We start from the raw sequence: 14,848 nt of genomic DNA on the forward strand, positions 1-14,848 counted from the left end.
TCTCCTCTGAACAGTTGCTGTAGAGATTCCTCTCATACTGGAACTCTGAGGCATTTCTCTGGGCTCTAATCTGAGGTGCTGTTAACTTGCGATTTCTGAGGCTGGTGACTCAGATTAATTTATCCTCAGCAGCAGAGGTGACTCTTGGTCTTCCTTTCCTGGGGCCATCCTCATGCGAGACAGTTTCATCGTAGCGCTCGATGGTTTTTGCAACTGCATTTGGGGACACATTCAAAGTTTTTGCAGTTTTACGGACTGAATGATCTTTAGTTCTTAAAGTAACAATGGACTGTCGTTTCTCTTTAAGTAGCTGATTGGTTCTTGCCATAATATGAATTCTAACAGTTTTCAAATAGCACATGAAGCTCATTAAGAGAAGGCCAAGGGTTTACAGCGCTGTACAAGACTTGAGTAAAAGACCACAGATATTAGCAGGTCAGTGAGAGTTGTTTTCTTTTATGTAGTAAAGGACTTTAGGTAAATATTAAAGTAAATCATTTTTTAAGCTATGCAACCTGTTTAAATTGTCTCATTGGGACCATTAAAGTCTTTCAAGCATGAAATCCTGATGAAACATCTGATTATTGCTGCTTTTTGTTTTTTCTTTCTCTTCCACAGTGAGTTGAACCTGGGCTTAAGCATGATCCTGCCCACATAAAAAAGTGTAATCCTGAAAAGACAAGACATAAAGAACAAAGAGTTCTGCAGAGCTCAATCAAGCTTTAATTTAACATCAAATCCAAAAACAGTCCCTGATTGTTATTTGCTCATTGCTCATTCATGCACTTCACAACTTTAGAGGCCTTGTGGAAAAATGCTTGTGCTCAGGTTTTGGATGTAACTTCAAAGTTTATTTTTTTTAAATGGCAGTTATCAAACAGTGCTGCACGGTCCCTCGCTGTCCTCACTGTCATCCCACAATCCTCCACTGCTCGTGGCTGCTGCTGCATGGTTCACTCGCTGCTGAGCCAGCCCTGTCCTGAAGAGATGGGAAATGTGTTAGGAAAGTCAGCTTAGTGATCATATTTAGATTCATTCAATCGCAAATAATCGCAGTGCAATTTCCCCGAGCATGTTTGATCAACTTGCCTTGGAGAAAGGTTCACTGGTATCACATATTTCATACTCTTACCTCAAATTTTCTCTGCTCGGGTTGAAATTCTGAAAGTTTTGCCTCGCTGAAGCCTGAATCGGAATGAAACCTTGCCTGTTGTCTTTCTCTGGGGCTGAATCAGCCTGCGTCATGAAGACACGTGAAGTGCAGGTATATATATTAAAGCATTAACAGGCTGGAGAATCAGTCATGTGGAGATACTTCAAATTAAAACAATTCTCCACCATTTCACGATGATGCCTCAGATGACTGTCTTTAACATCTGTTTAGGTAAGACACCCAAACAAATTGACAGTTCTGAATGATTTGATCGATGGTCTGACTATTGATATTGATATATTCTCCAACAGATTTTCTAAATGGCAAAATCGTTAAGACATTTTCTGATCCCCTATTTGATCGAGGTCACTATGTGCAGAATATCAAAGGTTGTTTTGATAGCATTTTCCACATAAATAAAGAATAAGATGATCTCAGTGGGAGCTGTTGCAGCACTATACCACCTGGAAGGAACAAACTCTGCAAAAAAACAGCACTGAAAGGTGTATTAAATTAAAAGTGAATACCTGCTTTGACGGATCATCCCAGATTGGCCTGAAGGCACTTTTCGGGTGAAGAGGAGGCGATCCCTTTCTAACGCTGACTAACCTCTTCCCGTAGGAGCTGACGAGACACGGCGTTGGCCCGTCCATGTGGGGTCCTGATGGGTTCCTCAGAGGAGGGTGAGGGGTCAGTCTTGGAATCTGCCACCTCAGACACACAGTCCTCTCTCTTGGTGTCTCTTTGACCTGCTGCTGCTGACTGTATGAGGGCTTTAACAGCACTGGCACCTGGCTGTCTTCCTCTTCATCCTCCCCGCTGTTGCTACCGGTCATTTCTCTGCGCAGAGTGCCATCAGGGCTACATGAGGTGACTGAGGAATAGTCAAAGGCAGAGGTGTCATCGGGGTCTGTCTCACAGTCTTCCAGGCTGTGGTTCGTGCGAGGTGCCTCTAGCTCGTTGGTGCCTTTCCCCGTGGGCTGGCTGAAGGTGCCCTGGCCTGAGTCGCTGTTGTCTCCCCATCCTGCTGTGTCTGGAGTGAGGAGGGAGCAGTAGGCATGTCCACAGTCATGGGCCGGCTGGTTCAGGAGGGCTCGGTCTCTTCTCACAGGGCTGCAGGACCAACACTCCACACGCATTGACTGGCAGCCATTCACGCCATTGCTGAGGCCGACAGCTATCTGCTCTTCTCTGCTGGCAAAAGTAATAAGATGATCCCACCATGACATCTACATCCACTGGAAGAAAGCACTCTGCGTGGTACTCATGTACAGTGCTCTAACAAGATTTTTTTTCCTTTGTGTATTTCCCACAATGAAATGTTTCAAATTATCAAACAGATTAGACATTAGACAAATATGACCTAGACAAATGACAAAATGCTATTTTTTTAAAGAAAAATTAAGAGAAAAAAAGCTATGCAAATCTACCTGACCCTATGTGAAAAGATTATTTCACCCTAAACCTAATAACTATTGTTCTACCCTTGGCAACAAGGACTTCGATCAAGCATTTGTGATAACTGGCAATAAGAGTGTCACATGACTGTGGAAGAATTTTGGCCCACTCTGATACAGAATTGTGTTAATATAGCCACACTGGAGGGTTTCAAACATGAATAGCTTGTTTACATCAAGCCACAGCATGTCCACTGGGTTGACGTCTGAACTTTGACTAGGGCACTACAAACATTTCATGCTGTTTTTGTTGTTGCTGGGTTTGTTTTTTTAGCCATTCACAGTTGACCTGCTGCAGATTTCATGGTTCCATCAGCTGATATTAAGTCTTCCAGGTCCTAAAACAGCAAAGCAGCTATAGACTGTCACACTACCACCATCACATTTGACTGGCTGGATGATGTTCTTATTATGAAATGCTGTGTTAGTTTTACACCATATGTAACAGGACTCAGATGTTCCAAAAAGTTAAACTTTTGCTTCATCAGTCCATAGGACATTTTCCCAGAAGTCTAAGGGATGATCAAGATGGGGTGGGTTTTTTTTGGTTTGTTTGTTTGTTTGTTTGTTTGGGGTTTTTTTTTGGTTTGTTTGTTTGTTTGTTTGTTTGTTTGTTTGTTTTTGTTTTTTTTGGGGGGGGGGGGTTGTTTTAATAAATGAAAACATCATTTAAAAACTAATTTTTGTGGTTATTTGGGTTATCTTTGTCTAGTGTTAAAATGTGATTGTTTGATCATCTGAAACATGTAAGTGTGACAAATATCTAAAAAACAAACAAAAAAATGAAATCAGGAAAGGTTCGAATGCCTTTTCACAGCAATGTGAACCTGTACAGTTTAAAATAAAAACATGCAAAACATTTTTGCAGATAAATGCCACTGAAATAGGCTGTTGCTTGATTTTGAGCAACACTTTGTGCCACAGCTGTTCTCGTGCATGCTGTATTGTCTGACGTCCGATGCGGGTGTCACTGACCTCTGAGCAGCAGCGTTTGACCCTTCCCTGGCCTGCTGAGACTCTCTGGTGTGCTGGCTCCTTGTGCAACAGTTTGCAGCAGAAACGCCAGCCCCAGCATCAGAGGTGCTTTTTATGCAAAGAACAAGTTTACTTGCAAAACTCTAAATGCAGACAAATGCAGGTGGAGCTATTGTGCTCTTCTGTATTTTCTCACACATATAATGTACTGTGTTATGATGGAAAAAGTTTCAGATAATGAGGTCAGCATATGTGGAATCCCTGTGAGTGAAAAGCTCAAAACACTGCACCAAATGCTTGTTTCTAGACAGTTTTTCTACTCATGGAGCTTTATCATGTGAATGACAGTGGATATCCTTACTACGATCATCTCGGGCACATAACCACAACCACCTGTTTACAGCGGGCAGCCAATAATATTTTGAACTATGATTCACGCAAAACTAGTCTAATAAAGTCCAAAAATAAAAACATGGAGATGAAAACTAGCAAATAGGTCCTCTGTGAGACTTCCACATCAGCAACCCAAATCTGAAACAAATAATCTGACATCTTTGATAATGCTCTTACCTTTGTCCAGCTACTTCTCCTTCTTCCCACCGGACGTCTTCCTCGAGAATTACATGACAGCGGGATAAAATGCTCCTCAGAGCTCGCTCAGTTCCCAACAACAGGCTGCAGTCAGGATGCTCTTTACCAGTCCACTGCAAGAGGTTCTGAAGAAGGAAGAGTAAGCTGTCAAGTCAAATCCTTACTAAATTAACTTAAATTAATACACTGAAAGTATCTGTAGATCTTCAAAACTGGATTTGCTCTGGCTGCTGACTCACCTGAATGTGACTCAGGTAGCTGTGTATGCGCGCGACAGGTGCCAAAAGCAAGGAGAGCAGTTTCATTTCCTCTCTCTCCATCTGGCTGCCCTGTAAAACAAGACAAAAAGCATCTTTCTGGTGTCCTTGGTGGATTTTAGCTGAACAATGTTAATGGTAAATCTCTTGAAATACCTGCAAAATTTGACTCTTGTCAGGATGATTGAGTCTCTTGAACTCAAGTGAGAGGAATGACGCCAGAGTCATTGTGTATCCGAGGTACATGTCTGAAAAAGCTGTCTGGACAACACAGATGAGGAAGAATATGAAAACCTGCGTATCAATGGAAATGAAAGATAGATTGAAATCATAAAAACGTCACAACAGAACATAGGCTTACATCGTTGTGGCCAATAAGCTGCACCAGGATGTCTCCAATCAGAGATTTCCAGTGTTCAGCTGATAACCGCTCCTGCAGTGTATTTCTGAAGAGCAGATGGCGCTGTAACAGCTGCTCCACAAACTTCAAATAGGTCTGACTGGATCACAGAAAACACACACGCATACACAGTATCTTTTACCACAAATGGAAACTTCTGTAACTCGCAGTGGAAAAAAGGGTCACAAATCCTCTCCAGCACTTACTATGGTTCTGCAGTCATGTGGTGAGCCGGTGGGGTCTTGTATTTGTCGTACAGCTGGTTTAAGGTTGATACATATTCCCACTCAGAGTGCAGGAGCTGCATCGTGACCTGATGGCGTGCATCTGTAAAACCCAAAAAAAAAAAAAAAGGATGATGAATCTGCAAAATCAGAAGAAGAAGAAAATACTCTGCATCTATACAAGTGACGTGTGAGCTCACCTGTGCCTTCACTGAGACCAGCTTTGAGGCCCTGCAGGAAACAGTGGAGGAGCAGTTTTCCTCTGGACAGACAGGCAGGTGGAGCGGATGAACAATCACACTGACGCTGTACACGCTGCGGCTCAGCTGGCTCGCTGCTGCACAGCAGTGAACAAATGACAGCATTTACTACTTATAATCTTACCTAAAAATGTTTACAGTCTCTACTGTGCATTCACATCATGAATCTAATTGCTTTATAACTCAAGGTTTGCAAAACTGGAAAAAGGTGTTACTCCTATGGATAAAATGTTGGAGAAATGAGCTTGCATTGACTAATAAAGGTCCAAACGACTCATGAGGCAAATGAGATGTAAGGATGAGGTTAATGATGGACTGTTCGAGGCTAAAAATCATCTGAGCTGTGCTTTAATGATACCATGCTGAATTTTACACCGAGGTATGTCAGCAATAGCAATGCATTCATTCTTCCAGGGTCGTGGTACATGTGTACCTTTCTCTTTGCTTGGATGTGGAGCTTTTTCCATCCTGCTGAGGTCGGTGTCTGTTGCTGTACAGCTGCACAATCTGACACCTCATCACACTCAGTTCCTCCTGTAGTTGACAAAGCACTGACGCTGAGCTTTCGATCTAGAAGTAGCTGAGCATCATCACTTGTGGAGAAATATGAGAAACCCTTCGGGTTAATTTTTAAGTCTTACCCTCAGTGAGTCGACTAGAGCCTCCAGCCTTAAAGCTTTTTTCTGACAGCTCCTCCTGTTCTCCTCCAGCTCCTCTCTCAGGTATGTGTCTCCATGTTGGATCTGACTGAGCTCCAGCAGAGCGCTGGTGAACCCCGACTTCAGCTCCGAGACCATGCATTGTAACTGGAGGGGATGACATAGTATCGTCTAAACGCTATTTTGGTCATCAAAGTTCAACTAATATGTCTCACAAATCCAGGCTGGCTGATGAGGGAAGCTTCAGCATACCTTGGAGATTTCAGTAACAAGCTCTGCCTCCTGAGGCTTCATGACCTGTGCAGGGAGACAAACACAAACACATTAATAATCAGTGTGTTTGCTGACACTCACAGTCATCTTTCTGATTTACATAATCCAAAAAAACTCAGATGGAGACCAAGCACGCAAGTCAATCTATCTCTCTTTCAGCAAACTAAACCTATTTTTCTTATTATTCAAAGAACCCGATTTAATGACTTCTGCGTCTTGTTTGTTTGTGGTACCTGCTCAGATGTTGCCCCTGCCAGCAGTCCCTCTGCTAAGGAAGTGGCAAGCCAGCCAAAGAGCTCAGCCCTGCAGGGGAAATGGCTGCAGGAGCCAAGATCCCTCCTTATAAGTCTGCTGACAGAAGGAGAGGCAGGGATCATCAAAAAAAGACAAATTAAACATGCATTGGATTCATTTTTAAAATATCAAATAAACCAGATACGATCACTTTATTATAGAGATTCATTATAGCCTTACAATTATTTCTAATTCTTTGAAATAATGCACATCATGGGTTTTTTATTCCAGGATGCCAGACTGTGATTTACAGAAACAAAAAAAAACAACAAAAAAATTATGAACACATATACATGTTAGGGATGTCCAAACATCAATCAAACCACTCACAATACATGAGAGAAAAGCTGATTATTGAAGCAAACAATGTAAAAGAAGGCTAAAGCAGCTCACCTTAGTCAGAGCTCCTCAACAGTGTTTCTTCAGACATCCGAAAGAGGTCCAGTAAATCCTAAAAACCTCCAGGTCTCCGCTTTTCTGCTGTTCTAACCTCAGAACTGGTTTGCAGCGTGAAGGGTCGTGAGGCTCTGTGTGCTGCTCTGTGCAGACAGCAGATGTCCTGCGTGACGCTCAGTGAACTATGAAGCAAGTGTTGCTTCATAGTGGATTGCCCGTTTGGTGCTGTTGTGCAAATGTGCTCTGTTTTTCAATTTATAAAACATATTTAAATTGTTGTAATGCCTATATTTTATTGGCATGACACTTAAATATACGTCCAAGGGTTTTCAATATGTAAATGGAAAAATTACAAATTTTTATCTGTTTGTTCATTTAAAAGGGACAATAAAGTTTGACATAGCAAAGAGCACGAAAATGTGTTTCGCGCACCTGGCTGCCACCTGGTGCCTGTTGTGTGTGTTTTACTGTAAGTAAATAACAACATTTCCTCGTTAAATTGATGCAGAAATTGGCGCACAAGAATTCACAATGCAGAAAATGGCCACAATTTCTTTTACCTACCCCATTGTGTGTACAATACATTACGAAAATACGCTTAACTGAAATATGAACATTAGTATGGGAATATTATATGTGTATATACTGTACACCCCACCCTGTAAGACCCAGTCTGTTTAATTCTAAGAATATCCGATTTTGTGTAATTTCTAGTCGTATGTTTATTCCGCCCGCCTCGATGACTCCTCTGGTTAAATCGAACGCACAAGCCCCTGTTTTGTTTTGCCCTGGGGTGTGGCCAAGGGTCATTGCTCGAATCTGATTGGCTGCATGCTTCATGGAGTTTTTAAATTGTTGCAGCTGCCGACAGACTTACAGGGCTGTCAAAACAGTCGCGAGGAAGATCGCGTGACTGGTGAGAAATCACGACACTACTCCGATATTCTGAATTCTGAACTCACAGACATGTATTTCCTTAAAGCTACGGAGCTTTCTGTTTATTTTGGGCTACAGTAAGATGGTGGTTTTATTTAATTTTGGTCTTGTTGTTATCGTGTTCTGATATGAGCTGCACAGCTAGCGTTAGCTGGGTTCGATGTGAAATAAACCGTCAGTTCTGATAATAATGTTCATAATAAATCAAACTTTATATTTATCGGAAATTTTATACCTGCAAAATATTGGAGAATCAAGTGTGTAGATATTTTGTTTACCTTGAGGCTGAAGGATTGGTTTGAAGCCTCCTTAGAGAATCATATATCAGAATAAGAATACTTTATTAATCCCTAAGGAAATTATATCCACACATTAACCTGACTTCTACATAAACCTCTTAAATGCCTTAATAATGGCAGGCCTAATATCAGGGCAGTTGCATTGTGTTTGAATATCATTTACTTTACATCATCATTGGCAGTATGACTTGACGTGGAGATATAGTTTTTGTTAATAAAATGGTCAGAAAAAACATGATCATGCATAGAGTTCTGCTAAATGATTACACACATTTATTACCTTTACTGTGGGTTTTGATAATGCTCAACACAGTTAGTCACCACCTAAAAATAAAATCCATTGTGACACTGGAAAACTCTTCAACTAAAAGCAGGGAGCCTAGCCTCTTTGAAAACAAAAAAACCTACTACAGCAAGCTTGTTATGGCAGTAAATATATTACATTTTGGTATTGCAATGGAAATTTTTAGTAATCTCTGCATGTCTGACATTACAGTGATGTGAATTTATGTGGCGATTATTCAAGACGGTATCATTCATGATATATTGTTGAATATTATCAGGACCGGTAAAGTGTCAGTTGCCAAACGTAAGTAAACTTTAGTGTGTCGCTTCTCAGCTGTTTAGGGGGGGGCTGAAAAAATGAGGACAAGCGAGTTTGACTCTTCATCTGAAGATGAGGTCGGAGAAGAGGAGCTGACTCCACTGCACATCTCCTGGTAAGTTTTGATCAATTTAAAAGCTGTGTGGATGTCTACGTGTTCTTGCTGACATGGACACAAACAAATATCACCCTGCTAATATTGGTTTTCATTGGTTTTAAGGTTGCCGCTATCCATAGTAGGGTGCCCGCAGTTTCTTGGAATATGTGCACTACCAGGTGAAACAATTTGTCTACTGTATTTACTGCATCGTATATTGAATTTTGGTTTTTTTCTGACTTTTGTTTTTGTTTTTGCTCTTTTTTTGTTTTGTTTTTGTTGACTAAAGGTTGCAAATACAAAGAAATCCGCAGATGTCTGCAAAGAGATATTGGTAAGTTGGTGCTGATCCTGATTTTACCAGATGTAATTAGCATTCACAAGCAGATGTTTGAATCTAACCACTTAATTAAGAAGCAAGATTTCAACATATATTTTAAATGTTGAAAAATAGTCTTTACTGTAAGATGTAGAAAACCTTGACTTTGTAATAATAATTAACAATCCTTGTTGTCATTGCACATGTACAATAGTATTGAATGCAACCCTGTCTGTGCAAAAATCTGTCAATTTAGAGCATGTTGAGTATGTTCTTTTTGAGTCAAAGTCAGTCAGTGAGTGTTGTCATCTTATACAGCCTACAGTAATTAACTGTACAGATACCTTCTAATTAGCGCACATTAAAAAATTTATAAAATACTAGAACTGAACTCACCAGAAGTCAAGCACAAACTTGATAGTGGATGCTTTTTTAACTTTATGCAAAACATTTTATTCGCTTAGCTATCTGATTTATGATTTCATTTTTTCACAGTATTTTATAAATAGTATGTTTATGCAGAAATTAGCCTGAAGTGGTGGAAAAAATGTGGATAACCTGGGGTTTTCCCGTTTTACAAGAGAAACTTCTCTTCTTGTTTACAGAGGAGCTCCAGAACCAGGGGGTGCAGGATGTGTTTGTTTTCTGCACAAGAGGAGAGCTTAGCAAATACAGGGTTCCCTCACTACTGGAGGTCTACCAGCAGCGGGGCTTCAGGGTTCACCACATGCCTTTTCTAGATGGAGACGCACCTGAGCTGAACCAGTGCTGCCAGATCCTTGATGAGCTGCAGATCAGCCTCAAGAATGACAGGAGGACGGTGATCCAGTAAGTCAAAACTGAGTTCAGTTTAATGTTCCACACAGTGCGTGATATCTACCTGCTAATTAATACAGACAAAGCAGAGAGGAGAATTAGCATGTAGTACTGTGCAAAAATCTTAAGATTTTTTTTAAAATCTTTTGCTAGTAAAATGGGGGATGTATTAAAATGTGAAACATGTAAACACAACAGAAGAGGAAGAAAACAGAGTTTGTACAATTTGAACAAGCTCGAAAGTCAGTATTTGGCGTGAACACCTTCGTTCTTCAACACATCCTGAGCTAACTTGAGGAAAATGTCTTGTTTGTAGTTTCATGAAGAGTTCTCCAGGCTTCTTGTACAACATTCAAAGCTCTTCTTTCGATGTTGGCTGCCTTTGGTTCCATTGTGTCAAGATGATCCCACCCTGCTTTAAAAATGTTGAGCTCCAGGCTCTGTGGAGGCCAATCCATGACCGATGGTGTTCCACTGTGTGCTTTTCTATCAAAGAATACTTTTCTTGCTATGGATGTGTATTTTGGATCATTGCCTTGTGTAACGTTTAATAGCTGTTTCGGACTCACCTTGTTGGTGCAATTATGTTATATTTGGCATTTTCTGTAGATATGATGAAAGAAAACCTTCTGAAAATGTTCAGGTACAAGGACTGGATTCAAAACGAGTGAAAAAGAAGCCAGTGTCCAAAAAAACTTGAGATCTCCAGAAAGCCTTGAGATTCTTGTTCAAGAACTCTTAAATAATTACCTGAAAGACTTAGGGCTCAAGTAGTAGTAGAAAGTATAAGCCTCCAGTAATCATATTTGAAGTAGTGAAGGTTGTTTACATACGGCGGTAAATGATTTAGAATTCCAGAATGAGTGGATGGATATCAGCTGAACTGCTGGGTGGTTCTTTGATCCCATACAAATCAGTTTTATAGCAAAAAAATGAATTTTTATTCTGATTAAGCTTTTTTTTTTCTTTTTTTTTTACACATGACCATGGTTAAACAGAGTTACCTACAAAAGCAGATCAGATTGGATAGTAAAGAGAGGTTTTTGTGTCGCTCTATAAAACCAGGAGATCTGAAGTGAGCAGAGCTTTTACTGTTGTTACTAAAAGGCCCCTGAGAAGCTCTCCACTCTCCCAGAGAGCTTATAAAGCTGCTCGCTAGGCAACAGGAGGAAACTGGTTGTCCTGAACTTGTATGATACGAGTGGGTTTTAATTTTAATGCTGAGAGGTATCGCTACCACAGTATTCCCTGTCCAATAAAGGACACCTTGGTATCATAAAACTTTGAAGTGCCAAATGGCATCATATCACCACAAATACATCTATTTTTAGCTCCTCGGGACACCTTTCATTATACAATACAACAGTTTTTTTTTTTTTTCTTTAGCTGTCAATTTCATTGGATTTTGTCATTTTCCTTTTCCCTATCTCCTCAGCTGCTACGGGGGCCTTGGACGCTCAGCATTAAGTAAGATTATTATTCTTTTATTTTGAAGTTTTCTATCGAACATTCTCTGTCCAACATCAGAAATGTCATGTAACCTAATTTAATGTCACTGCTCCCATCACATGGCTGTTGTTTGCCCTGCAGTCGCTGCCTGCCTGCTGCTTCAGCTCTCTTCCACAATGACGCCAAACAAAGCCATCGAAATCCTCAGGCACCACAGAGGAGGAGGAGCAATACAAACAGTGAGGGTGAGTCGCTGCTTTTCTTCCTCTTCATCTGTAGTTTTTAAGGGGTCATTTTGCTGCTTTTGTTAGTTTATTATAAACTCGTGTTTTTGTTGGTTTGTACCTTGCAGAGACATTTGATGGTCTAAAATTGGTGCGATTAATAAATTAGATTAGAATAGAATTTTTTAGCCATGCGACAGCCTGGCGACCTGTCCAGGGTGTATCCTGCCTCTCCCCCTAAGCGGGCTATACAGACAGCTGGGATAGGCTCCAGCCCCCCTGCGACCCTGACAAGGATAAGCGAAAAGAGAATGGATGGATAGAATTTATTGTCATTGTACAGGCACAACAAAATTGTAGTTAAAAATTAACTCTAACATCAAAACGCTCAATTGAATCTGCTCGAGAAAAGAAAAGCATAAACGTGGAAGAACTGCATGTAAAAAATGGACGTAGCTACTGAGCCTCCAACCTCAGCCTCAGCTTTGGCAGATGTCGCAAGCAAGCGGTGGATCTGATGAGAAACTGTAAATACTGTTACATACCTATATGAAAGCAGTTTGCTATTCACCTTATTCTAAATCTGATCATTCACTGCTATGTCACTGTTACTCTAAACAGATTGCAATAAGATCTGTAACTAGTGATTAAAACCAGAACCTCATGATTTTCAGGTAACTTGCTGCTAGAAGAGTCTTGGGGATCTAATTTATAAATGGAAAAAAAAAGAAGAAAAAATGTTGCTTATGTAAAATAATCAATTTACACCCAACTGTCACTTTATTAGGTACAGCTTGTTAGTACCTGATATTGGGTACTTGCAATGGACCCCTTTGCCTTCATACCTGCCTTAGTTCTTCATTCATCAGATTCAACAAGGTGCTGGAAACACTTCTCAGAGATTTTAGTCCACATTGACACAGTTCCTGGAGATTAGATTGACATCTTGTGACTGTGGAGGCCATTTGAATACAGTGAACTCAATGATATGTTCAAGAAACCTTTATAAGACACTTTGTGACATGGTGTCATCCTGGAAACACTCATTGGAAGATGGGTACACTGGTCATATAGGGATGAACATGGTCAGTAATAATTCAGGTATGAAGGGACTCAAATTGTGCCAAGAAAGCGTCCCGTTCACCATTATCCCACCGCCAGGAGCCTGTACCACTAATACAAGGCAGACTAGAGCCATTCTTTCATGCCGTTTACCCCAAATTCTGACCCTACCCCAGGAATCTTGCAGCAGAAATTGAGATTGATGACACCAGGCAACATTTTTACAGTCCTCTCGATGTGTGAGCATGTGTGAATTGTAGTTTCACTTCCTGTCCTGCTGAGAGAAGTGACATAAAGAGAAGTGACAAGTGTGGTCTTCTGCTGATGTACACTGTCAGAGATGCTTTTCTACATTCCTTGGATGTGGTTATTTGATTTGTTTTTGTTTTCAGTCCATTCTCTGTAAACCCCAGAGATGGTTGTGTCAACTGCCAGTCAATCAAAACACCATAAATTATAAATAAAGCCTCTGAATTCATGAAGAAAGTATCATCACAGCATTATATAGTCTCTGATTTATTAAAACTTTAGTCTTTCTGATGTGTGATCCCTAATTTTCCATTTACCAGCATCTTTTTACTTTTCTGTAGCAATACAACTTCCTTCACGAGTTTCGGGAAAAGTACACAGCCTACCAAAGTGAAAGTGAAGCTCGCTCAGAGCGCTCGGTGTCTCGGTGATTACTGCTCCTTTCTACAGAGCTGGAAGTCTCGAGTTCCTCAAGCTTGCTTGTTTGCCAGTGATGCTTTCCTGATTGTGTGGTGGTATGATTATATTCTTGAGATATGCACTTTAGAATGAACACTGTAATATATTGCTTTTTATCATCCTCATTATAATTAATTAAAGACTTGATGAGGAGATACTGCTTTATGTTATTAGATGGAAAATGTTGTTTCGTTTATATTGCAAATAAAATAATGGTGTGTGTTAGAAGTGCTATGTCAGCTGGGCAATATATGTGTGTACTTTCCAATGGTCTTTTTATTTAAGGGGAATAAAACTGCACAACAGCTTTTCAGACATCAAGTCTGTCTCTAAATGTGAAGCTTATCAGTTATTTCTAAAATTTCTAAGTTACTTTCTTCATTGAAACCAGAAATTACTCAAATGGGGTCTTTGTGAACTAAATCTAATGATGAAATTAGGCTTGTATGAACTGTAATGGTTCCTTCCTTGTAGCACAAAATCTAATGCTGCAAAGTTATGTTTTATTTTTCATCGTATTAAAATATCCCACAATTTATATTTTTCTATCTACATTTTGTGAGTCATACCACTTGCAGCAGTGAAATGCCAATAACGTTTGCATTGGATTATTAGTCCAGTTCTTGTATAATTTAGCATACCTCAGCCTTTTCTATTGCTCCTCTTTAAGAATGGCTTCTTGACAGCCACCCTTATCTTTTTAAGTGCAATAGATTTTAATAGATTCAACTAAAGATAGGAACATTGTGTTTTGATGACAGGGTACGAGTAACTAAATTCTTTTTTGGGGGGGGCGTGGTTTGTGGACAACACTTGCTGCCTTTTTATACTTATAATAATAATAATAATAATAATAATGGATTGAATTTATATAGCGCTTTTCAAGGCACCCAAACTGGGATCAAACTGGTGACCTTCCGGTTACAGATACGCTTCCCACTTTGAATAATTACAAGTCTCGCTCCTTAGAGGCAAAATATAAAGACATGAGGGCTGTCTTAAGGTTTTTTGTTGACATTTGCATAGAAATAACACTCCAGTCGACATTAACAGAGCAGGATAGTTTATTTAGATTTAAATAAACAATTTCCTAGATGTAATTTGATGTGATCTAACACATAAAAACTTCTTTATTTGAATGTGACAAATGATAATCCTTTTCCCTGATAAATTTACATGTTAAACATGACAATAAATACTCTAACATGAATGAAAAAATTTTTGCAGTGGCCTAAAACATCAGTCTAGATTCTGATTCTGGAGATGAGCGATACTGCGAGGAGTGCTTGATATTCCGAAGAATTACTAAAAACAAGAAAAAAGGTCAAATTGAAAACATGAAAAATAAAACGTTGGATCTTCTAACAATGTGGAATATTTGGTGTTGAAATTAAA

General features: G+C 39.9%; 2 protein-coding genes across 2 annotated transcripts; one reads left to right on the plus strand and one right to left on the minus strand.

Annotated features, from left to right (window-relative positions):
* Nucleotides 1–700: 700 nt before the first annotated feature.
* Nucleotides 701–7,123, minus strand: LOC102213601 (uncharacterized). Its single transcript, XM_005746490.1, has 15 exons — nt 6,937–7,123; nt 6,483–6,600; nt 6,229–6,273; nt 5,959–6,123; nt 5,751–5,851; nt 5,258–5,394; nt 5,040–5,160; nt 4,795–4,933; nt 4,590–4,694; nt 4,416–4,505; nt 4,156–4,301; nt 3,586–3,693; nt 1,681–2,347; nt 1,133–1,236; nt 701–979 (listed from the first exon to the last, which is right to left on the minus strand). Exons 3-15 carry the CDS (start codon nt 6,268–6,270, stop codon nt 874–876), a joined length of 2,031 nt encoding a protein of 676 aa, XP_005746547.1. The 5' UTR covers nt 6,271–6,273; nt 6,483–6,600; nt 6,937–7,123; the 3' UTR covers nt 701–873.
* Nucleotides 7,124–7,771: 648 nt separating this feature from the next.
* Nucleotides 7,772–13,991, plus strand: cdkn3 (cyclin dependent kinase inhibitor 3). The gene is made up of 8 exons (XM_005746491.1): nt 7,772–7,855; nt 8,794–8,893; nt 8,999–9,054; nt 9,165–9,209; nt 9,800–10,022; nt 11,446–11,477; nt 11,601–11,704; nt 13,336–13,991. Exons 2-8 carry the CDS (start codon nt 8,817–8,819, stop codon nt 13,423–13,425), a joined length of 627 nt encoding a protein of 208 aa, XP_005746548.1. The 5' UTR covers nt 7,772–7,855; nt 8,794–8,816; the 3' UTR covers nt 13,426–13,991.
* The last annotated feature ends 857 nt before the right edge of the window (nt 13,992–14,848 follow it).

The sequence above is a fragment of the Pundamilia nyererei genome, unplaced genomic scaffold (assembly GCF_000239375.1).
Source record: "Pundamilia nyererei isolate P.nyererei 1_Seehausen unplaced genomic scaffold, PunNye1.0 scaffold00179, whole genome shotgun sequence".
Classification (NCBI taxonomy): domain Eukaryota; kingdom Metazoa; phylum Chordata; class Actinopteri; order Cichliformes; family Cichlidae; genus Pundamilia; species Pundamilia nyererei.

Excerpts from the sequence above, each read along its gene's own strand:
- cdkn3 (XM_005746491.1), top strand. The coding sequence starts at position 8,817 with ATGAGGACAAGCGAGTTTGACTCTTCATCTGAAGATGAGGTCGGAGAA. Across the intron at positions 9,055-9,164 it reads TGGAATATGTGCACTACCAG|GTTGCAAATACAAAGAAATC; the intron begins GTGAAACAATTT and ends TGTTGACTAAAG. Across the intron at positions 10,023-11,445 it reads GACAGGAGGACGGTGATCCA|CTGCTACGGGGGCCTTGGAC; the intron begins GTAAGTCAAAAC and ends CTATCTCCTCAG.
- LOC102213601 (XM_005746490.1), bottom strand. The coding sequence starts at position 6,270 with ATGAAGCCTCAGGAGGCAGAGCTTGTTACTGAAATCTCCAAG. Across the intron at positions 4,695-4,794 it reads AGCTTATTGGCCACAACGAT|ACAGCTTTTTCAGACATGTA; the intron begins GTAAGCCTATGT and ends TGTGTTGTCCAG. Across the intron at positions 2,348-3,585 it reads TCAAACGCTGCTGCTCAGAG|CAGAGAAGAGCAGATAGCTG; the intron begins GTCAGTGACACC and ends TACTTTTGCCAG.